The 24,061-nt window shown below is 55.1% G+C and overlaps 7 protein-coding genes across 7 annotated transcripts; 3 read left to right on the top strand and 4 right to left on the bottom strand.

The window, feature by feature from the left end:
- Nucleotides 1–394: 394 nt before the first annotated feature.
- Nucleotides 395–2,193, top strand: V2A60_006577 (Zn(II)2Cys6 transcription factor domain-containing protein; the record flags this gene model as incomplete). Its single annotated transcript, XM_083257871.1, has 2 exons — nt 395–480; nt 561–2,193. The coding sequence occupies 2 exons, from the start codon at nt 395–397 to the stop codon at nt 2,191–2,193; spliced, it is 1,719 nt and encodes a 572-aa protein (XP_083113997.1).
- Nucleotides 2,194–2,802: 609 nt separating this feature from the next.
- Nucleotides 2,803–3,978, bottom strand: V2A60_006576 (kinase-like domain-containing protein; the record flags this gene model as incomplete). The annotated part of the gene is made up of 3 exons (XM_083257870.1): nt 2,803–3,064; nt 3,144–3,819; nt 3,942–3,978. 3 exons carry the CDS (start codon nt 3,976–3,978, stop codon nt 2,803–2,805), a joined length of 975 nt encoding a protein of 324 aa, XP_083113996.1.
- Nucleotides 3,979–4,848: 870 nt separating this feature from the next.
- V2A60_006575 (YigZ family protein) lies at nt 4,849–6,412 on the bottom strand (the record flags this gene model as incomplete). The annotated part of the gene is made up of 2 exons (XM_083257869.1): nt 4,849–6,215; nt 6,274–6,412. The coding sequence occupies 2 exons, from the start codon at nt 6,410–6,412 to the stop codon at nt 4,849–4,851; spliced, it is 1,506 nt and encodes a 501-aa protein (XP_083113995.1).
- Nucleotides 6,413–6,790: 378 nt separating this feature from the next.
- V2A60_006574 (S-adenosyl-L-methionine-dependent methyltransferase) lies at nt 6,791–8,173 on the top strand (the record flags this gene model as incomplete). Its single annotated transcript, XM_083257868.1, has 2 exons — nt 6,791–6,948; nt 7,045–8,173. 2 exons carry the CDS (start codon nt 6,791–6,793, stop codon nt 8,171–8,173), a joined length of 1,287 nt encoding a protein of 428 aa, XP_083113994.1.
- Nucleotides 8,174–8,752: 579 nt separating this feature from the next.
- On the bottom strand, nt 8,753–9,963 carry V2A60_006573 (uncharacterized protein; the record flags this gene model as incomplete). Its single annotated transcript, XM_083257867.1, has 2 exons — nt 8,753–9,482; nt 9,542–9,963. The coding sequence occupies 2 exons, from the start codon at nt 9,961–9,963 to the stop codon at nt 8,753–8,755; spliced, it is 1,152 nt and encodes a 383-aa protein (XP_083113993.1).
- Nucleotides 9,964–15,597: 5,634 nt separating this feature from the next.
- On the top strand, nt 15,598–16,557 carry V2A60_006572 (PhzF family phenazine biosynthesis protein; the record flags this gene model as incomplete). Its single annotated transcript, XM_083257866.1, has 1 exon — nt 15,598–16,557. The coding sequence occupies one exon, from the start codon at nt 15,598–15,600 to the stop codon at nt 16,555–16,557; it is 960 nt and encodes a 319-aa protein (XP_083113992.1).
- Nucleotides 16,558–16,940: 383 nt separating this feature from the next.
- V2A60_006571 (CCR4-NOT core subunit CDC39) lies at nt 16,941–23,602 on the bottom strand (the record flags this gene model as incomplete). The annotated part of the gene is made up of 3 exons (XM_083257865.1): nt 16,941–16,979; nt 17,030–23,290; nt 23,351–23,602. The coding sequence occupies 3 exons, from the start codon at nt 23,600–23,602 to the stop codon at nt 16,941–16,943; spliced, it is 6,552 nt and encodes a 2,183-aa protein (XP_083113991.1).
- Between the last annotated feature and the right edge of the window lie 459 nt (nt 23,603–24,061).

The raw sequence follows: 24,061 nt of genomic DNA, 5'->3' as shown, positions 1-24,061 counted from the left end.
ATGGTGTTGAGCATGTGATGTTGGCTTCACATAGGATTTGATCTGATGCCCGATGGTCCGATGGTCCAAAAGGACAAGTCTACACTTTTTTTTTCATGTGATTATTGAATGCTTGGCATTGTGTAAATAGCTGTTTCCGTTTGGTAATTTTGAATCATGCAACTTTTGAAAGCTATATCCGGCTGCAGGGAGGTCTGCGACAGCCGGCCCAGCCCTGCGCTAATCAACGGATCGACCCAGCTTCATCGCGATGGAGCCAAGCCAGCCCCAACGGGCGGCGCCGTTGGCGCGCCCCCAGAAAAAAAATGGGCCGCGCATCTTCGTTCATTCAATAAAGTCTCCGAGGAATCAGGCGGATTCATGCAAGAGGAACCACAAAGAGGATACACTCGCCATGGAATCTGACCAAAAGAATCCCGCCACCTCACGCAGAACCAGAAAATGGGCCACCAAGACCCGTACGGGCTGCATCACCTGCAGGTGAGTGTGATCCCTGCGCAACCAGACCGCAGAGCAATAGCGTTGAGCTAACGGCTTTCCACTTGCTCCCCCGCCCTTAGACGACGACGTATCAAGTGCGATGAAGGGGCACCGTACTGTAAGAGATGTATAACCACGGGCCGCGACTGCGAGGGATACAGCCATGGCGCCGCCGCCGCCGCCGCCGCCGGCACCAGCAACGGCGATGGTGTGGCCAGTATGCTGGCGGTCTACCATGAACCGGTGCCGAGCGACGCCCCTGCGGGCATAGACGCCAGCCACGCCGAGCGCGGCGCCTTTGCCATGCTGCGCGGGGAATGCGTGCGGCGTATGGCCGGCCTCTTCAGCGAGTCCTTCTGGACCGTCGACGTCATGAGGGCGACGCAGGTTTACCCAGCCATCTGGCATGCGGGCCTCGCCATGGCGGCCATGCACCGCGCGACCTGCATCACGGCGCAGACGGCCCAGGCCCGTGCTTCGCGGCAGCGCAACGAGGCCTTTGCCCTCACTCAGTTCAACGCTGCCGTCCTGTCCGTGCTTGAGCTGACCCGGAAGCCGGTGCTGTCCGACGCCGACAAGGAGACCATCCTCCTCGCCAGCACCCTCTTCACCGGCCTGTGCTGCCTGCAGGAGAACTATGAGCAGGCCTCGGCGCATGCCATGGGTGGCAACCGGCTGTACTGGCGGTGGGAGTATTGGAAGGGGACTGGCGGCAGCGAGGACGACGGCTCTGACAACGATGATGACGCCGACTTGACATGCACGACGGAAAACTACCGCGTCGACAATCAGGGATCGCGCAGGGCCGGCTGCGTGCTGACGACAAAGTCCCTGACGGCCGTTTTTACGCACTTTGAGATGCAGTTCTGCAGCCGATTCCGCACCATTGACGTTCCCGAGTGGCGCTGGCGCGACAAGGCGCACAAGTGCTCCACGGCGCCTTTCGCCTCGGCCACCGATGCCTACACGGAGCTGCAGCCGCTTCTGACGGGCTTCTGCCACATGGGACGCTATCTCAGCATCCCGCGGACCTCGGCTGAGCTGGAGTCCGCAAATCGTAGCATCGTGGCCTATGTGGGGGAGCTGCTTGCTTGGCAAACCAAATTTGAAGATTTGCTCGCGCGGCGGGACAGCGCATCGCTGACGACGGCCGCGAGCGAGGAGGAGGAGCACCACATTATCTGCCTGCGGCTTCTGTGGATGACGCTCGAGACGTGTCTCACGCGCAGCGAGGAGAGCGGCGAGATGGTCTGGGACGAGCGCACGCCCGACCTGGAGCGCGCGACGGCCTTTGCCGAGGAGCACTTCGCGCCCCGTTGCCGGCCCGGCGCGCCCCGCCCCTTCACCTTCTCCTTCGCCATGAGCGCCGCCGAGGTGCTCACCTTCGCGGGCACCAACTGCCGCGACGGCGGCATCCGCCGGCGGCTCATTGCGCTGCTGCACGGCTGGCGCGAGCGCGACGGCATGATGGACGCGCGGCTGCTGGCCCTCATCGTGCACTCGGTCATGGTGCTCGAGGAGAACGCCACGACGGGCATGCAGGCGGCCTACGAGGGCTGCACGTGCGTGCCGGGCACCTTCATCTGCAAGGACCACAGGGTGTGCCTGATTGACACGCAGTTTCTGGGCGAGCGCAGCGCCACCATTGTGCTGACCACGGCGGGCATGTTCAAGACGGACATGCCGCCGTACGAGACGAGCGTGAGCTGGTGAGGCTTGCGTGATGAGTGAGGAGAGATATACCCTCGAGGAGCAAAAGACGAGACATGCCGGTCGCGTGCATTTGATGGGAAAGGAAAACTAATGAATATCACGATTCTGCATTCACCGAACCGTTTCAGTTTACACTCTATTACCCTGCCTGCCGAAAACAAAAAAAAAACCTCGTAGACAATAACGAAGAAAAAGTAAATGCAGTGCAGATAGAAGGCCATAAGAGCCCCGTTCTACACTGTACATGGAAAAGGATCTGGGGAATGCGCTCCAATCCCAAACATGTGCTGTCCGTATCCGCTTCCTTCCACTCTTCCTGGTAATGCGCAATAAGAAAAGTAGCGCAAAGATATTGTCGTTCCTATTCCGGCCACAAAGCGTGACTTTTTGCATCCAGCTCTGCCTTGCTCTCCAGAGCACAATTTGTATTCTGCTCACATATATACTAGACCTGATAGGAAAGACTCGGCGCCGACATCAAAATGACTCCAAAGTCGACGCATTGATTTCTCTTTTTTTTTTCGCATCCTATGTTGATGCGTCACGTTGAAATGCTCTTGTGACCTACCGCGGGGGCGGTATGGGGTACGGCCCGGCCGCTGCATACTTCTAGTTGTAGTAGCCGGCGCCGCGACCCGCAGTCGCCAGCTCCTCCTCGTCCTCAAAGTATGGGTGGTTGACGGCAGCCTTGGCAGAGATGCGGCCGGCGGGGTCGTAAACGAGCATGGCCTCAAGCAGGTCGAGGCCGGGTTCGTCGAGGTTGTGGCAGAGGGCGGCGGAGAAGTCTCTCTTCCACTTGGGGAAGGACGATTTGAAATCAGGGTACGAGGTGACGCCGGGCCAGACGTCATCGGAGGGCGTTCCGAGGGCACTACAGATTGACAACAGTTAGATGCTGATGAGGCTTACGTGTGGGGGTTGCGGGTCGTGTATTCCATTCTAGTTCATACCGGAATATTTTGAAAATCTCGTCAATCTCCGAGTCACCGGGGAAAAGGGGCTTGCGAGTGCACATCTCGGCAAAGATGCAGCCGACGGACCACATGTCGACACCAGTCGAGTACTGGCGGCCGCCGAGCAGGATCTCCGGGGCACGGTACCACAGCGTGACGACCTCGTGGGTGTAGGTGCGGAGAGGCACGCCAAAGGCGCGGGCGAGGCCAAAGTCGGCGAGCTTGAGGTTTCCGTCGCGGTCAATGAGCAGGTTCTGAGGCTTGAGGTCGCGGTGGAGGACGCGGTGTGAGTGGCAGTAGCGGATACCGTCGCAGAGCTGGCGCATGAACTTCTTGATGACGGCGTCGCCCATGCCGAGGCGGGAGAGGTGCGCCGAGGAACCCTCGGGGAGGGCCTTGCCGCGGCCGCCATCGCTGACAGGCAGCGACTCCATGTATTTTTTGAGGTCGAGGTCGAGGAACTCGAAAACGAGGTAGAGCTTGTGGCCGTCGGCGTGCACAATGTTGAAGAGCCGCACAATGTTGGGGTCCTTCATCTCCTTGAGCAGCGAGATCTCGCGGATGGCCGTGCTCGGCACGCCCTCGTCCTCGGCCTCGAGGCGAATCTTCTTGAGCGCGACGATCCGGCCTCCGTTGGCCAGATCGCGCGCCTTGTATACCACACCATAGGTACCTGCACGAAGGGGCACGGAAAAGCCGAGCGGGCAAGGGCAAAGGTTAGCTGGTGTAGCGGGCGGCTTTTGCGTTGACGAGCGCGCCTCGTCGCCGCAGCGCGGGAGCTGCCTGAAAACTCACCCTCGCCGACCTTTTCTAGCTTCTGGTAGTTATCCATGATTTTAATGTACGCGTCTTCGTGTGTGAGTCTGTCTGTGTGTCTGTGTGTCTGTTGTCCGTCCGCAGCTGTACGTCTGGTGTTCGTTGTTCGGTAGAGAAACAGGCCCGCCCGTTGTGGAATACTCGTCGTGATAAAAAAGCAGAGAGGAAAAAGAGAGAATGACAACCACGGGAAAAGAGGATTAGAATGAAGAAACAGGCGTCGAGAGGCCACCCGTACGAAATGTGTTTAGGTGGGTTGCTAGGCGGGCGAGGTTTACGAGGGTAAAGTTCTCAAGGGCGAACAGAAAATTAGCAAAATGGTCCCAGCACCGTCAACAAGCGCGTCGTTCAATCGACAAGCCGCAATGTCGGGGTCCTCATTAGGAATCTCTAATCTTATTTTTTATCGTGTCGGACCGTTACTTTAGATTAAATTATCGTCGTCTTTGTTTAATTTAGAGATTTAGGTTCGTTTTGGTGTTTTCGGGTCTAGTCGTCCCTTGTGTTTGTGTTGCCCTTCTTGTTTACTTTTGATTGGGTGGCGGAGCGACACAGGCAGCTTGCGTGGCAGACTATCGAAGCAACTGGACAGATATCGGGGTTTCGAACACGACCCGGACAAAGTCAGCTTGACCGCCTATTTTGGCACAATTAACAGTAAGGAAGTATGTTGTTGCCGTGCGTTTTATCGATAGAGCATGCTCCTCGCCGGTGTCATCATACCGTCTTTTGCTCACCCCGCGCGTCGACGACGCGTTGTGGCGGGGCCTATCGATAACGGTCGCTGGTGCGCCCAGCGACAAGCTGTTCCGTCATTTCGATGCATTGTGCTTCGCAATCAAAAGTTCCTAAAGGGTGCGGAACCAATTTTTTAATTTGACCATCTTCAGCCCACATTACGTTTTAAATCCAATATCTTGCTGAGCTTCAGTTCGCCCCGAGCTCCCCAGCCGGCCGGTCCCGACTGCACATCCGGCCGAACAGCCATATACCAGTTCCACGCCCGATTATCCAGCTCGCCCTTGTTCAGCACGCCGGACCAGCTCTCCACGACGATTCGCAGAGCGCCCAGCAGCCGGCCCAGGTTCTCCTGCTTCTCGTCGTTGATGGCCGTGACGGTCCTCTTGGGCCCTCCCGATGGGGCCCCCGCCTCCCCCGCTGCCGTGGGCGATGCAAACGAGCGCAGTAGGTAATTGCGTGCGCCTTCGGGTCGATGTATGCCCATCCCGACGGTGGACGTGGTCGGGTTCTTGTCCTGCGTGTCAAGACCCCATACCGCTGCCTCGCCGGCCACAAACGTAGATGTGCGCCGCTGCGACGAGAGCGCGTCGTTGACGCATTCCCGCATCAGCCGCCACCGGTCTGGCCCGAGCATCACGCCGCCGAACCAGCGCGTCAGAACCACCAGCGTATTCGTAATATCGGCGTCCTTCATTATGTCCAGCATGAACTTGCCGCAACCAGACTCGCCGTCATCGAACGACGCCTGCTGCACCAGCGGCGAGTTGCCGAAGCTGGTGCGGATGGCCCACGCGTTGTGCGACGCCGTTTCCAGGTCGGGACGCTCCGCCATCAGCTGCTTGATGAGACTCGGCCGCCAGCTGGGGTTGGACACGGGTGCTGCATGAGCCACAAACGTAGAAGCGCGTGATGTCAGCGTGGCGCTCGCCGTCCACGTCTTTTTGTTTCCGGGCGACGCACTCGCGCCGCCTGCGTTCGTGGTTTCGCCCTTCTCCTTTGTCGGTGCGCCCGACCACGTGTAGTCGCCGCGCTTGAGAACGGGGATTTCTCGGCCCATGACACGGACCTTGGGCTGGCCCTCGGCAACGGGCACCTCCCCGCCGGGCTTCTCGATGCCGATGCTGACGGCCTTGCTCCGCGAGTTGGCGCTCACCAGGGCCTGCGCGAGGCTTAGTCTACTGCTTGGTGGCTGCTCTGGCATTGTCACTCGAAGGACCTCAACGGCGAAGGCGAGAACCAGAGGCGCCCTATTTGTCACGACGATGGTGTCGCGTATCAGAGTCTCGTCCTCCACCAGTGGTAGCTCGAGTGACGCTTCCAAGTCATCTGCCGTCATGGAGCCATAGTCTAAGTCGCGTTTCGTAGGCTCCAGCTTGGTCTTCTTCGCTGTCGGTGACGTCGCGTCCCCTGCGGCGCGCTTGACTGCCGGCGCAGGCCTCTTGCTATGGGATTTGCATGCTGTGTGGAGGCCCTTGGCCAGTTTTGCGTCCTTCAGCGCTTCCTCTATCGCCGCTAGCGGCGCATCAGCTATCTGTTCGATGCTGGTGATTCATCAGTTTCGGCGTCATACGTGCCGGCGCGGGATCGTGTGCTAACCTTTTAAAGTTCTTTGCTTGTAGTGATTTGACGTGACCCATGGCTGCGAGCATAGGTACTTTACGCGCTGTAAGCATACGCAGCAGCTCCTGCAAATCTCCCTGGCCCGCCATTCTGGTGGTCATTCACGTGCTGTAGACCTGGAAATATAAAAAGGTACCAGATTCCTGAAATTAAGGTGTGATGACCAGTAATTGCGGCACACAGTTTATAACTGCAAAGATGGTGTAAGTACAGGGTAAATTCGATTCACGGTGTTGGGATAATGGACTATCAGTAGCTGTGACCCACTAATTTGGTCAACAGCGGAATCGGTGCCGAGACCCCTCGGGCCGTAGCGACTCCGTTGAAAAAAAGTACCTCGAGGCTTAAACTTTTTGAATCTCAACTTACACCAGTCAAGCCTCCCGTCCAGCACCAACGTCGACCTCTCCAAGTTGGCTCGCCTGCCAATTGATCCATATACTTTCAAATACAGCTATGCACACCCGATGAATTGCTGCGTGACAACGCGCCGCGCTGCTGCGGCAGCCGCAGCCCGGGCGCACTGTGCCTGTCGCTGGGCGCACATCAAGACCGGGCCTCGCAAGCCGGGTTTTGTGTCCAAGACCAAGGCCAAGGCAACGGAGCCCACGATACTCTCCAAACCGTACGACTCAAGACTACCCTTTCTACCTCTCCCAAGATCCCGTTGTCTATCGACCGACCGAATCACCGACTAACCGAACGGGAAAAAAAAAAACAGAGCCTCGCAGGTCCGTCCCCGACCAGCGCCGTCGCCGTCGCCGACATCGAGATCGAAACCGAGACCACAATCATCGCCCCCTCCGCAGTCCGAAGACACCCTCCTGAGCGTCTGGCGCGCGACGTGGCTCCCGCTGAGCGGCGCGGCCCTCGTCGCCGGCGCGCTGGGCTTCTACATATTCGGCACCGCCGCCGCGACGCTCAAAGCTGGCCCCTGCTCCTGCGAGGCGGACCACCACCACCACCACGACGCCACGCCGACCGGCCGCCCTCCCGCACTCACGGGCGACAACGCCGAGCAGTTCGACAAGGAGCTCGACTGGCCCGAGTTCTGGATGGGCATCACCAGCCTCCGGCGGCGGCTGGCGGCGCACGCGCGCGGCGACGTGCTGGAGCTGGCCATGGGATCGGGCCGCAACCTCGAGTACTACGACTGGTCCCCGATCACGGCCGCGATCGAGGCGGCCAAGGACGAGACGCACGCGAACAAGGCGATCCGCGCGGCCAAGGGCATCACCTCCTTCACCGGCCTCGACATCTCCGTGGACATGCTCGACGTGGCGCGCCGCAAGCTCACCAAGACGGTGCCGCCGCTCAAGGCGTCGGCGCCCGTCGTGAGCGCCTCTTCCATGGCAGACAGCACGGGCGGGCAGCTCGCATTCCTGTCGGGCCGGCTGCGACTGGTGCACTCGGACGCGCACCACCCGCTGCCCGGCGCGCCGACCACCACCGCCTCCTCTTCCTCGGTTAGCAGCGGCAGCAACGGCAGCAAAAAGTACGACTCCATCATCCAGACGTTTGGGCTGTGCTCCGTGGCGGACCCTGTGGCGGTGCTGCGGAACCTCGCGTCGGCGGTCAAGCCCGGCACCGGGCGCATCGTGCTGCTGGAGCACGGCAAGGGCTACTACGGGCTCGTCAACGGCCTGCTGGACAGGAACGCGGCGCGGCACTTTGACCGGTACGGGTGCTGGTGGAACCGCGACATTGAGGCGCTGGTCGAGGAGGCGGCGCGCGCGACGCCCGGCCTGACCGTCGTCCGGGTGGAGAGGCCCAAGGTGCTGCAGATGGGCACGCTCGTGTGGGTGGAGCTCAAGGTCGAGGAGCAGACGTCGGCAACTGGGAGCAAGTAATAATAAAGACACGGGGCGCGGAGATTGGATTCTGGGAGCCGGGGTTGAAAGTGTATATTATTAGTGTTTGCATGCAAAAAGGTCGGCGCAAGTGCCATGTACATGCCTAGGTGGGGAACTGTATTGTACAGAAGAGTAAATGGCCGATGGCTGTTGTTGCCATGCATGGAGTCAATACGTCACGAATCAAGCGAGACTAAAAAAGCTGAGAACAATGAGTGGTATATTCTTTTATGTAAACCGCTAAGCCGAAATGCACTGAATCCGTCAACGCCGTCTTTGTAATAAATCAAAAGATATCAAAAAGGTCCATTTTCCGTAACCAGTCCCTTTTGTCGTAATCCAGTCTGAGCCAATTGCAGGGTCGTTGCCCAATGGCAACATTATATACATGTATATCGTAGACATCCGCCAAACATCGATTTCGCAAAGGTGCGGAGATGTGAGTATCGAACAAATTTGTACAGTGCGAAAAGAAAACAAGTGGAAACTCGCCCCGGGACGATGGCCGAAGCGCAGCTCACACACATCGTCCCATCGTACATTTTATAGTAAGCCATGGCTGAAGGGGCAGGAAGCCTAGTAGGCGTCCAAAAGACCATCGAGCTCCTCAATCTCGATGCTCTCGGCGCCCTGCTCGCCGCCAAAGAGCCGGAGCCAGTTATCGGCATCTTCATCTTTGCGAATCAAGGGGCCAACGCTAGGCTTAATAGCGGGACTGGCAAGGAAAGCAGTAGATGAAGTGGTGCGGTTGTCGCCAAACCACATGTCGTCGCGGAACCCATACTCGGCCAGGACGGCGCGGTCAGAGGGATCGACGACGACAGGAGTGGCCTCGGAGAGCTTGCGCTTAAGCACGACGTCGGCGGTTTGCGTGAACTCGCGCTCGTCCTTCTCCAGAGGGGGGGAGTCATGGCGGAAGTCGCGAGCTATTCTAACGCGACGTGATGAGAAGGAACCAACAGGAGTACCAGGGAGAAACATGTCGTCAAAGGTGTCCTCAAATCCATGAGGCGAGAGGTCGACCTCGGGGGAGGGGCTGAGCTCGCGGCGACGACCGTCGGCGTCAGAGCCGGAGTCGTCGGTGAGGGAGACGGAGGGGGTGACGATGGCGGCAGGGAGAATGGGCTGCACAATGCTGGGGTCAGGAAGCTCCTGGCGCGGCTGGGTGGTGAGGAAAAAGTATGTGCGGCGGGGGTGAACAGTCTCAAGCTCCTTGGCTAGAGGGCAAGGGGACGAAGCAGACCAAATGGGGCGCTTGAGGTATGAGGCGAGGCGAGAGGAGATGATGGCGCAAGGGTTGGCAGATCTAGTTATGTTGGGTTAGCGGTTAGAAAGGACAGGAGAGAAGAGTCAAGAAAGGCTTACTGCTGAACCGAAGTGAGAGTCTGGCCGAGAACGATGGCAAGGTCCTTGACAAGATGGGGACGGTTGCTGGTGGTCTGTAGCTGGACAATGACACCCTCGACAATGTCGTCGTTGATAGTAGACAGGTCAATCTTGGAGGCAGAGTCGGCATCGGCCATCTCGATGCTGTCGGCGACAGCAGGGGAGGGAGGGGGTGTTTGCTCGATGGCTTCGGCGGGCGCAGGGCCGGTGTGGGAGCGCTTGAGACGCTTGGTGGGATGGGACTCGGCAGACTCGGCGGCGGGCGCAGTAGGAGACGTCGAGAGACGAGACGCAGACTTGGAAGCAGAAGCAGAAGCGGCAGCGCGAGCGGCGTGCGTCATGGGAATATGAATGCCCAGGCTGGGCAGTGACAGCGACTTGCGCCGTGTGTTGTAAGGCATGGCAGGCGGCGTTTGTGACGGGAGAGATGAAGAGAGAGAGAGAGGCTGTTTGCGGGAGCGCAAGCAGTGTCGAGGCAAGAGGAAGATGCGAGACAAGGGATCAAAGCGATTGGCGAAAGCTTGTTATTGTATCGATATCAACGTCGTCGCTTAGGAGAAGGGGACTCGTTGCATAGGACTCTCTGAAGGAGAAGGAGAGGCGACGGATGCGGAATGGTGGACAAGGCGGCTTGCAGGTGGATATCGCTAGGGCGGCCGACAGAAACACGGCTGGTGTTTTAGAAATAAGGAGTTGCTATACCTGACGAGAGCAACACAGAGATGGGAGATGTTGAAAAACAAGACGAGTAATATCAGGGAAGATTCTGGACAAGGGAAGCAGTGATGTTGTGAAATGTTTCGGAGAGTGTCGGGGGGGTGGCCTGGATAGAAAGGCAAGGGAAGGGAAGGGGGGGGGGGGGGGCGGGATTCAACTTTTTTTTTTTGGCGGCGGGCTGGTTTGGAGTGCAGCGACTTTTTTTTTTCCTTTTGGCTTGGGGAGGAAGGAGCTCAGGCGATTAGTACCAGGACTGGTAGCGGACCAGCAGACCCGGGACGGGGGGGGCACTCACTGGAGTGGCTTTTTTTGGGGGGCCAAATACTGAAGAGGACCAGCAAGCACGAGAGCTTTGAACTTTTTTTTTTCTGCATGCTTCCTATTGGTTGGCAACCAGGATGCCTGCATGCCAAAGTGGGCCGCTAGAACGTCAGTCCCAGAGCACGGGCCATGTCCCGACCCTGCAGTTACCTTCTTTGATTTTTCTGCCTCATATTTTTAATGGTGACCCCAAATCAAGGGAGCAAAGCAGCCCGCATTCCAGAGTACAGACTGTTGGCGGGGAGGGTTCTTCCGGGGAGGTTGACGCAGTTGTAGAAACAAACAAGGCAAGATGCAAGATGAATGCCAGAGAGGGATTTCGCCTTTTATAGATTCGAGTTTGTATCCTGTCCTGTTGCCTCTCTCTCGCTTTCTCTCTGTCTTTTTTTCTTCTATTTCCTTTTTCTGTACGGGTACCAGTGTCAGTCATGCCCAGCATCCCCCTCGACGTTTTGGAGTGACGGCTATGAATTAAAAAAAAAAAAGGCTCACCGCCCACATTTCCCAGGTTTCCCCACTCAGCCTCGGAGGAGCAGGTAAAAGGGCAGGTTGTAAGTGTTTGTAGGGGTCCAGGCAGGTACTCCAGCCGCACTACTGCACCGCCATGATACTGTTATTGTTTACCTACTCAGTACTCCGTACTGACGTACATATTGCCCAGGTAATCTGTACGGATACGTAGATACCTGTTACTTATACTGGCAATACTTGACTTGCCATGTTGCTCATTGTCAATTGGTGATTCGCAGTCCCGTCTTTGTTTGCAGCAAGCAAGATGGCGGTAAATGAAAATTGTATAGCACATGTGGTTCTAAAACCACCCTCCTCTTTCATATCTGCATTACTACCCAGGAAATCCGTACTCTTGAGTCTTCCTACTACTGCCCCCTCATCCGTCTCTTCCGTCTCCTCTGCCCCCTTCAACGTGCCTGTCTTGCCTGGCAACTGGGAATAGTCACAAACATCCATGTAATCTGCACTTGGCAATCTACTCCCACTTATCTGCTCCTATACTGAGTACACCACCATCATCCCCCAGAAAACACTGCACCACCTATGTACTTACCCTCATCCGCCCCATCACCTTGGTCCCGTATCCATTCGTGCACTCCCGATTTGCAGATTTTCCTTTGCCACGGTAAGTACTTACTTGCCTGGCCCTTTTTTTTATTTTCCCCTTGTCTCCCCTCAACCACACTGGTCCTGCCCTCACATTATCTCTCTCCCCCCCCTTCCCCCGTCGCAGCTTGATTCAGTCAACAGTGCCCCCCGCCCGCTGCGCCTGGGGAAAGGAAAGGTTCCTGCGCCCACCCGTGTTTAGCCAATGGCGCCTCGCCTAATCTGTGCTTGTCATCCCTCGGCGACCGAATGTTTGCCTTCGCTGTTACCAGTATGCCGTTACCCAGCCTTTTCGTTATCGATTCATCATCTTATCGTGCAATAAATAACAATCAGTACTCCGTACATATACATGTATCTATACGGAATACATACAAGGCAAGTGAGGACTGTTGCTTGCTGCGTTCAAGCGCCCGCCAGGCTTTTTTCCATGCTCAATCATGAAGCAAGCCTACTTAGGTACCGACTAGTTACTGATACACACACATTCTCTCTCTCTCTCTCTCTCTCTCTCTCTCCCTCTCCCCCCTTTACCCTTCTTTTCTCTACTTGCAACGGCCAGACAATTTATCGCGTCTCTTACTATCTGAATACCCGTCTGTGCATGCACCAGCGCCAGCCACTTTGCTGACATTTGCCGAATACAAACGCATACATACACACACAAAGCGCCTGACACAAACCGTCGGTGTGCACGCATCACCACCATGCCTGCCTCAAACGTGCATGATGCGCTGCTCGGCACAATGACCTGCCTAAAACTGGAGCCATGGAACCGAATCAAGCCAATGCATCTATTAAAATCCTGCAAGACACCCGCAAGTGGTACGCGGTTACGAGTCGTGACATCAATCGCCCCTCTCGGCTCCAAGAATGAACCGGCAAGGAAGGGGTAAAAAAAAACGAAAAAAATTGTATGCCCACCCACATTTGTTTGGGGCCAACTCGTTGGTAATTTTTTACCATCCGATCGCTGTGCACCATGGCAGCTAAGTTAGTTAATGAACAGAGAGACTAATGATGCTACCGCCACTGCCAACAAGTTGTTGCCGATGGCGATGACCACTGCGTCAGTACTTGACAGTCCCGCGACAATGACCTGCACCGCCACTCGGCGTCATGATGGGAATAAACTCTACTTGCCCTTCTCCGTCATGTTCCAGAGAGCAACGAGTCTCACACAAGAAAGAGAAAGCAGCCCTCAAGTCATCTTTGTTGTCGCCGTTGTCTGCACAACACTTTAACACACCTACCGTCGACACCGGACCTTCATCGATCCCCCCATCGTCATTCCCACAACACCCGCCACCTCGCTCGTCCATCACGTAGGCGGCTCTGCTTACCAGTATACAAGAAGGAACAAGCTCACCTTCTCGAAGCCGGCCCTAGGGCGAATTGGTCCTGGCGGGGGTTTAGCTTGGGCTACTTACTAGCTGGCTAGTCTCTGCCAAGTTCCGCCGCCGCCGCCCGACGGAGAGCTCCCAGAGAGACTTGCTTCACGCCAAATGCCTCCTGGGTTGGTTGGTTCCTCTTGGTCTCCTCCTCTGCCCGCCCCTCATCTGACCATCTTGCATCGTTAGTCCGTTGGCGCGCCGTAGTCCTTTGTTGGCCGGGCTCCTCTTGCTCGTTGCGCCACTTTACTCGCCGTGTAAGCCGAGGACTAAAGAAGGGTCAAGGCAAAAAAAAAGGGGATGAATGACTTTTGTTTTTTCTTCGATAAGTGAGCCATCGCCCTCTCAACAGACAGCAACTTCTCTTGAGCCTCTGACCCCCTTTAAAGTCAAATATAGATATTCCTTCTTTACCTTTGCAGGATTCTGCTGCTCACGTCTATGCCAACAGCGTCCCGGCTCCTCCGCCTTGCTACGTTTTGCAACTTGGTAACTACTTACTGACCTTGCTCTCCATTCATTATAGAGCACCATGAAAACAACCGAATGGTCCCGATTTGCTCGCGCGACTGTAATTTCCCGGCTTACTTTACTCTTCTGCAAAAGGTTAAAGAAAAAAAAAAAGGGGACCCTCAATTTTATCCTCGACCTGGGTGTGGAACAACCGACTGCCCGCTTGTTACCGTAGTACCAGTGAGGATAAAGCCTCACCCCCAGTTGGTGGGCTCCGCTCGCCACAAATATTGGCTATGGAGCACAACGCAGGTACAGTACGAGACTTTCACTGGAGGAGGGGCCCTTGACTGCGTCCCTCGGTTGTCTTGTTATTTTTTGTTATTTTTTTTTCTTTCTTTCTCGATGCCCCGGTTTTAACTATACTTGCCGCCTGCCAAGTCTTATCATTATACAGATTAATTGCTATTATTATGTACCAGTAGAAGTTGCCCCCCAACGGCCTCATACCGAGTCTGGTGTGTTGGCGGCAAGTTGTTGTTCTGACGGACGACTCTTGACGCCTCGCCGTTTCGCTCTGTCTGTGCACTGCCGCCCGTCCGGCTCATCGGGAGCGCAACGTAGGCAAAATGCTGGTCCCCGATAAGCTTTGGACTAGTTCGTTGGTTGCTTTTGCTCTCCCCTCCTCTCTGTCTCTTCGCTCGCCCGCCTCCCCTCCCCTCCCCCGTCCGGCAATAAGGTTGCTTCTGCTGCTCTGCGATGAGCACAACATTAAAGCACCCGTGAACCTTGACAGAGCCGCGCCCATTGTCCAGACCAGGGCCTGGACGTTGCATCCTCGGTAGCCGAAAGTTGGTGTGCGCACCGAGTTTGTACTTTCCATCATGGCCCAAAGGCTAGACCATCACCACGGTAGGTGATGACGGCTAGACTACTGATGGACCGGCCTGAATTGAGTTTTTCTTCTCTATTCACTTGTATTTTATTGCCTCTTACCGCGAAATTGAGTTGATATCACTACGCTTCGTTTGGCCTGTTGTTTATTGCCTCTTTGTTTCCTGGGTGCTTGGGTCGGTGCCGCCTATCGCCGGCTTACCGCCTGCACTGCCAGCTCTTATCAATTGTAGCCTCGCAGGAAGCTGACCCTTTCTTGGCCTGGAACACAGCCGCCATGACTTTGTTCAATTGCAAGTTTGTCTTGTCCAGTTCGGCTGCTCTCGGTGGAATCCCCCCCGAGACCTGAGAGATAGGCGAGCTTTGACTACGATCTTGTACAATTGCCGCACTCCATCTTCGATAGCCAGGGCCATTTGTATCCCATGCGATAATGCACGTGTGCCATGTGCGCGGTCCCATTTGGATCTCGGCCAGGGTTCTGTTGCGGCTTACAAGACCCCCGGACGGGCGATTTGTATACTTATTCCAGGGCTACTTACGATTTGGCACAGGATTAGCGGCAACTGAAAAGTGCGACAAATGCCGACGACCTCTATGCATAATTATATCCGTGAATGCATAAACCCGGCTGTCCAATCAACGCACGATTGGCATCTCCAATGCGAAACGTTCCCTTCGGTAGGGCCGATAACCAGATCGGCTGGTGACTCATCGGTAGATAATCGGTTAATATATCAGTATGCTCTTATGTATGTCGACATGTTATGGGAGATACTTGTCCTTTGGCCCGTTCGTCCACTTATACAACCCTGCCTCAACCGTCCTCAGCCGCCTTCAGCCCACTCCAGCTCGTCAACATGAAGGGCGTATCAAGATCAAGGGCGCGAGAGCGGAGAGGACATGAGTCGAATGATGGCCGCATAGCTCTCTAAGTGTAGATATATATCCCTCTTCATCCCCATCTAATATCCCTCGGCATAGCTGCATTGCATATTCAGAGACGCCAATCAACTTTGACCCGGTTCTGCAGGCAGGGACCCCCTCATCTCTCACCTTTCACCCCGCCTCAACTCTCGCCCTCGCAGCCCGTAAGTAGTCATCACCTACAAAAAGAAACGCCCGACAAGAGTTGAAGCCATGGAGCTCCCCTTTGAAACCTACGACGTCTTCACCGAGACGCCCTACCGCGGCAACCCCCTCGCCATCGTCACCATCCCCGCGAGCCTCCCCGCGCCCCCCACGCAGGCCCAGAAGCAGGCCATTGCGCGCGAGTTCAACCTCTCCGAGACCATCTTCATCCACGAGCCCGCCGCCGGCGACACCGGCAGCAGCGCCACCTCCCGCACGGCCGACATTTTTGTCGTCAGCGCCGAGATTCCCTTTGCCGGGCATCCCACCATCGGCGCCGCCGTGTCCCTGCTTAGCGGCGGCAGCGGAATCGACACCATCATCACCAAGGCCGGCCCCATCCCCGTCGCCAGCACCGGCCCCAACGCCGCGCGGGCCGTCATCCCGCACAACGTGCACCTGCACGCCAAGCGGCTGCGCGACCTGCCCTCTGCCGCGCAGCTCGAGGGCCTCTCGCTCGTGCCGAGCGTGCGCGCCGCCGAGTTGGACGCCCCCATCTACAGCATCGTCCGCGGCATGAGCTTCGTCCTCATCGAGCTGCCGTCGCTCGAGGCCCTCGCGCAGGCCGCCACCTCGACCTGGACCGGCCCCGTCGAGGACCTCCTCGACGCCGGGTGGCAGACTGGCCTCTGCTGCCGCTTCTACTACGTCCGGACCGGCACCCGCGAACCCGCCGGCGGGGCCGGGGCCGACAGCGTCGAGGTCGTGACGCTGCGCACGCGCATGCTGGACGTGGTCTGCGCCGAGGACCCCGCCACCGGCTCCGCGTCGTCGGCGCTGTGCTGCTACCTCAGCGCGGCGCGCGGCGAGCAAAAAGTGCCCCGGCGTCGATATGAACTGACGCAGGGCGTGGAGATGGGTCGCGAGAGTAATATTGTCGTGGATGTGACCATGAAGGAGAATGCTATTGACGAGGTTCATCTCTCGGGCAAGGCCGTCAAGGTCATGAAAGGCACCTTGATCATTTGAAATCGGCATCGTTGACGCACAACATGTAGATCATGACAAAATGATTGGGTTAGATCAAAAAGCAGAAACCCACCTGTTGCGCCGTGGTATTACCTCAAACAACGTACAACTGCCCTATTAATATACATTGATGCATTATACCTAATACAAGAAATTTTCGTCGCTGGATCCAAATGTCTACATCCCCCAATGCAGAAACATGGTTCTCTATGCAACGTCATTCCCATTATTTCCAAATACTGAATGCAACCCTTTAAAAAACCCTATTTTCGGCCCTCTTGTTTAATACTTCATTTCACGCAAGTACAGCACCTTGCTTGCTTTTCATAAACATCGCGCCGGCGTTAGTAGCCGAGCCTTCTATAAGATCCTTCGGCAAGCTCCTAAACCCGCTGAAGAATATTACCAAATCGTTCCGCCACCTATACATGTTAGCTTTTGATTTCTCCCAATTGAAAGCAAGACAAAATACCTCGGGGGTGGACTTGATGAATGGCAAGTCGAAGAACATATATTTTTCGTTCTTGAGCAGCTCGATGACCATGTACATCAGCCCCCATGGCTGTGGCCAGAATCCAATGAGCCTCTCCAGTAAGACTCTTGTAATCTCTTGGCGAATGTCCGTGTCCTCCGGATCATGCAGGTCCTTGCCAAATATATACAGCAGCAGCTGGCTAAAGAACTCTGTGTGCATGTTTGGGTATCGAAGCTGGTTGATCATGCTCGACACCAGGTAGTACCTAGCCTCTAGAGATACCTCGTGCACAAGCACAGACAAGAACGCGGCCTCCGGCTCCTTGCCATTGATTGCAATGGGCTCCGCTCCAGATAAACGTTCCGCTGCGTGATTACCGAGATAAATGACGACTGCATTGATGACATCAACATTGGCGGAAACCGGAACGTGCCCGAATGTGGTTTCATTATTGGACCCAGTGCTCATGCTGTGGACAATCTGCGCCATGATACCCTCGGAAGCGGCGCCCTGGACAACTTCCTCGAGACCCTCAAGGAGACCTGCCTGCTGCAATACTACCTTGGCATCATCGACGAGACCCGGGTAGACCTTGGTCTCCTCACGTAGCGGAGAGCCCTTGCTCTTGGCAATAATCTTGGCGTAACCGTGCTGAGGGTTAGCTGCAAGGACAGCGTTGAGCAGCTGGGTGCAGTGCGGAAGGATGCTCTTGTAAATATCAACGTGATGTGCTGCAACGAATTCGGGAAAGTCGTGCTGAAGAACGACGAGAAGTTTGAGCGTAGCCCGGTACAGGTCTTTGGCGACAGGTGATACGCTGAATGCTTTGAGCTGCTCGCTCAGGCAGTCCAAAAGCTGACACAAAAGTTTTGAAAAAGGTTTCCATCCTGCGTAATCGGGTATAGACAGCAAAATCGGTAGCAGCGATCGGTGCTGCAGAAGCGCGAGCCAGCCAAAGACGAAGCCTGGTAGATGGAATGGACCGAGTGGCTCCATTCTGCTGGCGACAGTCAAGATAATTTGTCCCGATTCTTCCTCCGACAACTGATCGCAGATGCCGTGAAGCTCGTGCAGCAGCATTGAGAACAGACGGAAGAATATTCTTTGGTTCAGATGCTCACCGCGATTTGTGTGGTGATGATACAGCACCAAGGTAATAATGACAAACACTGAGTCGACGAATGATGCGCGAGTAGTAACGCCGTCTTGGTGCATGCTCACAAAGACGCCAATGAGCTTCGCAAGTGCATCAATCATGACGTAGCCATCACCTCCAGCATGGATCAGATGCTCGAAGCGTTCAACGGACAAGTCAATAGCTGTGCGGACGAACATGAAGAAATCGCTCTTGTTACGAATCACTTGTGTAGCACGCAGCTGCTTCACAAAGATATCGACTGCGGTGCTTGATGCGTTTTGGTTGTTGCACAGATGTACCCATTCGTCAAAGACATACTCCATTTGGTCCTGTCTCGAAGTAGACTCGTTGCCATTGCTATGTGGCTGGTACATGCCGGAGCCGACAAGCTTGCCCCGGAGCCTCTCACCGATGACAGAGTCACTTTCCGCATTAATCCAGCCCCAAGCCGCTTCCAAAGTACGGACAAAGTCAGCGTATAGGGCAATAGGCCGGCTGTTCAGCAAGACGAGATCGAACATCTGCTCTAGGAAGCCAAGAGAGCCCTCTTTTCTCGCATCGAGGGCCTTTGACATGGCGAGGTCGATGCTTCTCCAATCGAGAAGATCGGTCCGCATGAGAGCAGCAAGTAAAGGCAGGCTGAGGAAACTGCTTCCTGGTTGTTGGCTGAATAGAGCACGCACACGACTATTCAAGCCGGGACCGGAAATCTTGCGCAATGTTTCCATGACGTGAACAAGGCTCTCTAAAGTGAGGTTGTCTTCGACCTGCTGGAAAATGACTGCAGTAATCTGCTCAGCAGCATAAATGGGAAGCTCTTCCGAGCTCTGGGAAGTCTTAATAATCAACTGGACAAGTGCGTCGACAACGTCAAGGACTTGGTGAGGGCGGGGCAAGTCAGAAAAGTGCTCCTCACGGGCCTCACCGGCAGCGCGAAGTAATTCCTGCAGTAATTTACTAAGGCGCTCTGTTAGGCTATGTGCCTCCATCGGGAAACTGCTGGAACGTCCATTCGATATGCCCCCCGCAGTGCTTTGCAAAGGACCGTAAGGCTGCATCTGTGAGCCGAGCTGCTGAAGTGAGGGTGTCTCTGCCGGGGTAGGGATATTCGGCATATTGGCAAACGGCTCTTGTAGCACCTCATTGGCGAGCGATCTTGTCGCGTCGGAGGCGGAGGGCTCATGACTTGCGCCAGATGTAGCTGTCGTCGCCGTGTTACGGGGCTGCCGTGCAAAGTCCTCATAGATGGCCATTTGCTCGGGGTTCAGACCAGGCATGTTGGGAGACAACTTGAAGGGATTGGGTATAGTCATCGCCCAGCGATTGATATTTGCCGGGTAAGAGGACTCGTTAGGGTGCTGGGCCTTGAACCGGCGTCTGGCCTCGAAATCGGGGTCAAGTAGTTCTTCGATTTCTGGTACTGCACGTTCTTCGGCTTGTTGCTCGATAATATTGCAGGCAAGATCGAGGTTAGAGTTGACACACATGATAATGGTGCCTTCCGGAAGACCAGACGGAAGGTCGTTGGAAAGATTGCGCATGTAGTTCGTTAGGTTAGCGCGAAGGGGTTCCTTAGAAGTAACAAGAGCTAAGCTTCCAGCTGTTGCTTTGACCATATTGATCGCAGAGGTGCGAATGCGGTTCTCATCCGGTTCAGAAACGAAATCCTTACGAATCATTTGCTGCGTCGAAATCGCGGCGATCGTAACTGATCGGTCGACAACGGGCTGAATAATGTCATGCAGGGCCCGATTGATGGCGCTTCGGACGATTTCATGTAATCTGGTGGTGCTGACCACCATTTCATTTGTAGGTGGGATGGTGATCTGCGAACTCAGGTCAGGGATCGTCGGCGCTACAGCCTGAGGGGAGAGCCCGGCGCCAACGCCTGAGCCAAGGCCATTCAAAGGCATTCCTTCGAAAGGCTCCAGTTGCTCAGTGGCTAGCACTGCTGGTGAATCCTCCACCGCTGGCCTGTTGAGAATTTCACCGGACGGCTCAATGCTCTTATGGTCGAGGCTGAGACCCTTGCAGAGGACTTCGATTTCGAACTTGAGGTTTAGTTTGAGCTCGGCGTGGTGATAGAGGTCGATTAATAGATATATGATATCCATCAGCCATGGATTGGGAGGGCGGAATACAGCCGAGGTAGCGCCTTGCAAAAGTACCTTGCAGACGAACGGGATCACGACAATGAGTCTCTTGGTATCGTGAGCTTCCATGAGCAGTTGCTTGAAGGCAATGTTCTTGTGCTTAATCGGCCGATCACGAGCAAGTGTCAGAAGTCCAAGCCAGCCGCCAAGATTCTTCAAATGTGTTCGCTCGGTCGAGTTTTGCATTGTGGCTTCGGAGTTAAGCATGCGAGCGACGTTGATGTAGGTCTCCCTGAGTACCTCACCCCAGAGAGCCGGGTTCTCGAAGAATTTGACCAGGTCCAAGTATACATGGTGGTAGTTTGGTTGCATCTTTGCTCGCTCTGCGACCAGATGGCTGGCAAACCATTGTTGATGCTTGTGACTCAACATGTCGCGGAGCTCCAAGCACATGGATTCCAGAGTCTGCTCTGTGATGTTGTTGAGGACGAACTGGATTTTGCCCTGCTCGTCCTCATCGGGATCTTCGTATCCGGCCCCTGGGGGAACAGGGTCGATACCAATAGCTGTAAAGGGTGCGATTGGCCGATCAGTCAAAGCAATACCATCGCTACTGCCGTTTGCCAGCACATCGCCAGCGAAGCCTAACGAATGAGGTGTGCTGGCGCTACCTCGTCCGCGAGCTAAATCATCTTCATGCTCTCGAACGATTTCCTCAGCCTTCTTGTAAGCATCCGTGCCCTGTAGACCAGGAACCTGGAGAAGCTGCTTGCAGAAACCTGGCCATTCTCGAAACCGAGCCAGTAACTGCATCAGAGCCTGCAAGCCGAATTTGTACATTGATTCATCTGGGCGGTGATCACGAACAGCCTCAAGAACCATTCCAAGGCCTATCTTCAGTGGGAGATCGGAAATCAATTTGTGAGAAATGATGCCGCCAAAAAGAACTGCCGTAGTCGCCAAAGCTTCAAGCGGGTAATCAGAATAATGATTGTACTCGTCGAACAAGCCGTGGATCATGCAAGCGAAGACATCCTGGTCGAGCATGTCTCTAGAATGTTTGTACCGCTCGAGAATGTCAACGATAGTACGAACGGGAATTTCGTCGCCGTACATTCTTTTGTAGTGCTCCTCCATCTTGCTGTTCGCCGCTGGCGGGAGCCCATTGCCATGTGCGGAATTGGCATCGATAATGTCGTCGTAGCCTTCGCCATAATTGATAAGTCGAGGATAAGCTGTGATGCACTGACGTTGAACAAGAATAAGATCTGGTACCGGGGCTTTGGGCATCAAATCCTCAAGAATTTGTAACAAGGCAGACACGGTACGAACTTGGAGGTGTGTTGTTGCCGCCTTGCCGGTATGCTGAGACTCAGGATGCTGGAAGTCAATTTCCATCTGCGCCTTGATTAACAGAAACTGGGTAAGTGTTCTAGAAATGTCTGTTCCTTGCTCTGCATGGTACTTGGTCCATTTGGAAAGATCTAAGTATCCTTCTGCGTGGGCCAGAGCCGCCAAATCGAGTGCAAATCCATTTCCCAAATATGCGAGAGTATCCAGCCAGTTGTGCTTAACTGCATGCTCGAAGATGAGCGGCAGCTCGATTGGCTTCGAGGCATGTGAATCGACAAGGCGATTGCACACCCACTCCTTGTCCTTCCGCCAGAGGCTGTCCAGTACGAACTCATACTCCGTAGAATGTTTGTAGAGAAACTGCTCAAACAAGGAACTTAAAGTCTCGACCGCCATATCGGCCCAAGACTCTCTGGGAATCTCGAATGCTGTAACGAGGAATATATCGAGGTTTGGAACAACAACGTTTTGGAACAACCGCTTCGCCTCTATCGATTGGGACGACTGGATTGAACTGAGTGCGGCATTGAAAATGGCCGATAGAGCTCCGACGGATACGAGAGGGTGCCTCACAGCAACTGCGGCTCGTTCGCGTACTTTCTGTGACGAGTTTGCGTAATCGTCGAGATTGATGCCTCGTTGGAGGTTGGGAATTGTCGTAGCATCGAGCTGCTCCGGTGTCAATGAAGCGTAAGCACTCACAAAAGACAACTGCGCCTCTGGTTCAGACCATGTTCCACCCCACAGTCGCTGGATGTCAAAGTTGGACTTTGTATCCTCAGCGATTGGCAGAAGTGCTTTGTACAAGCGAAGAAACTGTGCCGACGTGATTCTAGCAGTGGGCTGGTCGAACAACCTCACGACATCATTCCAATCGAAGGACTTGGGTACAATGCGGCGAAGGGCAGCAACAAAAATCGACGGATCGTGTTCAGGGGCTTTTGTGATGGTAACAAAAGTGAGCGCCGAAGATACTTGTTCGGGTGTAAGCTGAAAATTGTTGTGGCGTGTTTGCAGATGCGCCAAGCATGATTCTTCGTCGCGGGTGAACTCCGCACCAGTCATTTTTATATATCTCGTTAACGCATTGGCGGGTTTGTCAGCCACAACACGCTCGAGATCTAAAGCAGCCATAACTTGCGCAGGAGGCGCCACATCCATCGTTGCGTATCGCTTCAGTATAGCACCGCGGAGGTCGCGTCGAGAGCGGCCAAGATCCACTGGAGGGACATGCTGGACGAACCGGTCGAGAACAAGGGCCATGAAATCAGGCGTAATATCTGCGTGAACAAGGGGCAGCTCCAGCATGTGCAGAAAAGTACTGTAGCTGTCTAGTAAAATCATGTCAGACTTCATGTTCAGATCACGGCTTGACCCCATTTTGAAGGCCAGTGCGACCAAGGTCTTCATGAGCGGATCCAGCTTGAAGTGTTCCAGAAAAGTATCCAAATCGAAGTCGCGGAAAATGTCTTCAGTTCCACTCTCGATGGACTCGGCAATTTTAGTCGCTTGTTCAGGATCCCAGGCAATCTTCTGCATTTCGTTAACCAGGATGCGGTAGTTGCCGGGGTTGGCAACTGGCCTGTTTAGGCCGGGAAATATTTGTGGCGCATTTCCGACAACTAGTCGAGTGAAGTATTTAGTGAAAACTTCCATGCCGTGGTCATCGATAAGCTGTGAAGAGACGGTTAGATCATTGCTCTCGAGAATGCGTCAAAAACCAATTACGCTTACTTTTTTCAGCTGCTCAAACTGGGCTTCCCACTTGACTCTGTCCTTGTCCTCCTTGATTGTGCTCAGGAGGAGATAAACTTGCGCGACAACAATCTTGGTAAGGGAGCTGGCCCCCGTCGGACTGCTGGTGCTGGGGCTAGCGCCAGCACTGAGAACACCAGCGTGTGACGGATGCGGAGAGTGGTTGGAACCGGTCTGAAGAGCTTGGGCAGGATTGGGCGAAAATGATCCCGCTCTTGGTGGAGGGACCATGGAGGGATCTTGGTCAAGGTCGTGGAATATGTGATGGAGCGCCTGCCTGGGGGGAGCTGGCAGGCAGGTAGGCTCGAAAGAAAGATAACGAGACTGTACGAACGAGGTACTGTTCGTGGCAGTTCCTACATGGATAGAAATCGATTTGATTGTGGCTGACCGAGGTGATTCGATATCGCGGGGCGGCGAAAACCGAATGGGCTGGGGGAAAGACGATCGTGTCGCGAGACTCGTGTGTTTAGCAAAGCTTGAAGCAGCCGATCGAGGAGGGCTACCTAACGAGCCGCGGTCGTTCTCTAGAGATTGGGCGGCGCTGTAGCCGGGAATGTAAACACGTCGCTGTAATCCGATGCGCACTGATAGATAGAGATTGGAAGATTCTGTGTGAGGAAGGAAGACGGTGCTGGAATATTTCAATGATGGCAATACGCTGTAGGTGTGTGTGGAGGACAAAGTCGG

This window comes from Cordyceps javanica, chromosome 4 (assembly GCF_051103115.1).
Source record: "Cordyceps javanica chromosome 4, complete sequence".
Lineage (NCBI taxonomy): Eukaryota > Fungi > Ascomycota > Sordariomycetes > Hypocreales > Cordycipitaceae > Cordyceps > Cordyceps javanica.
Note: the sequence above shows the minus strand (reverse complement) of the source record. Positions and strands in the feature narration are given on the sequence as shown.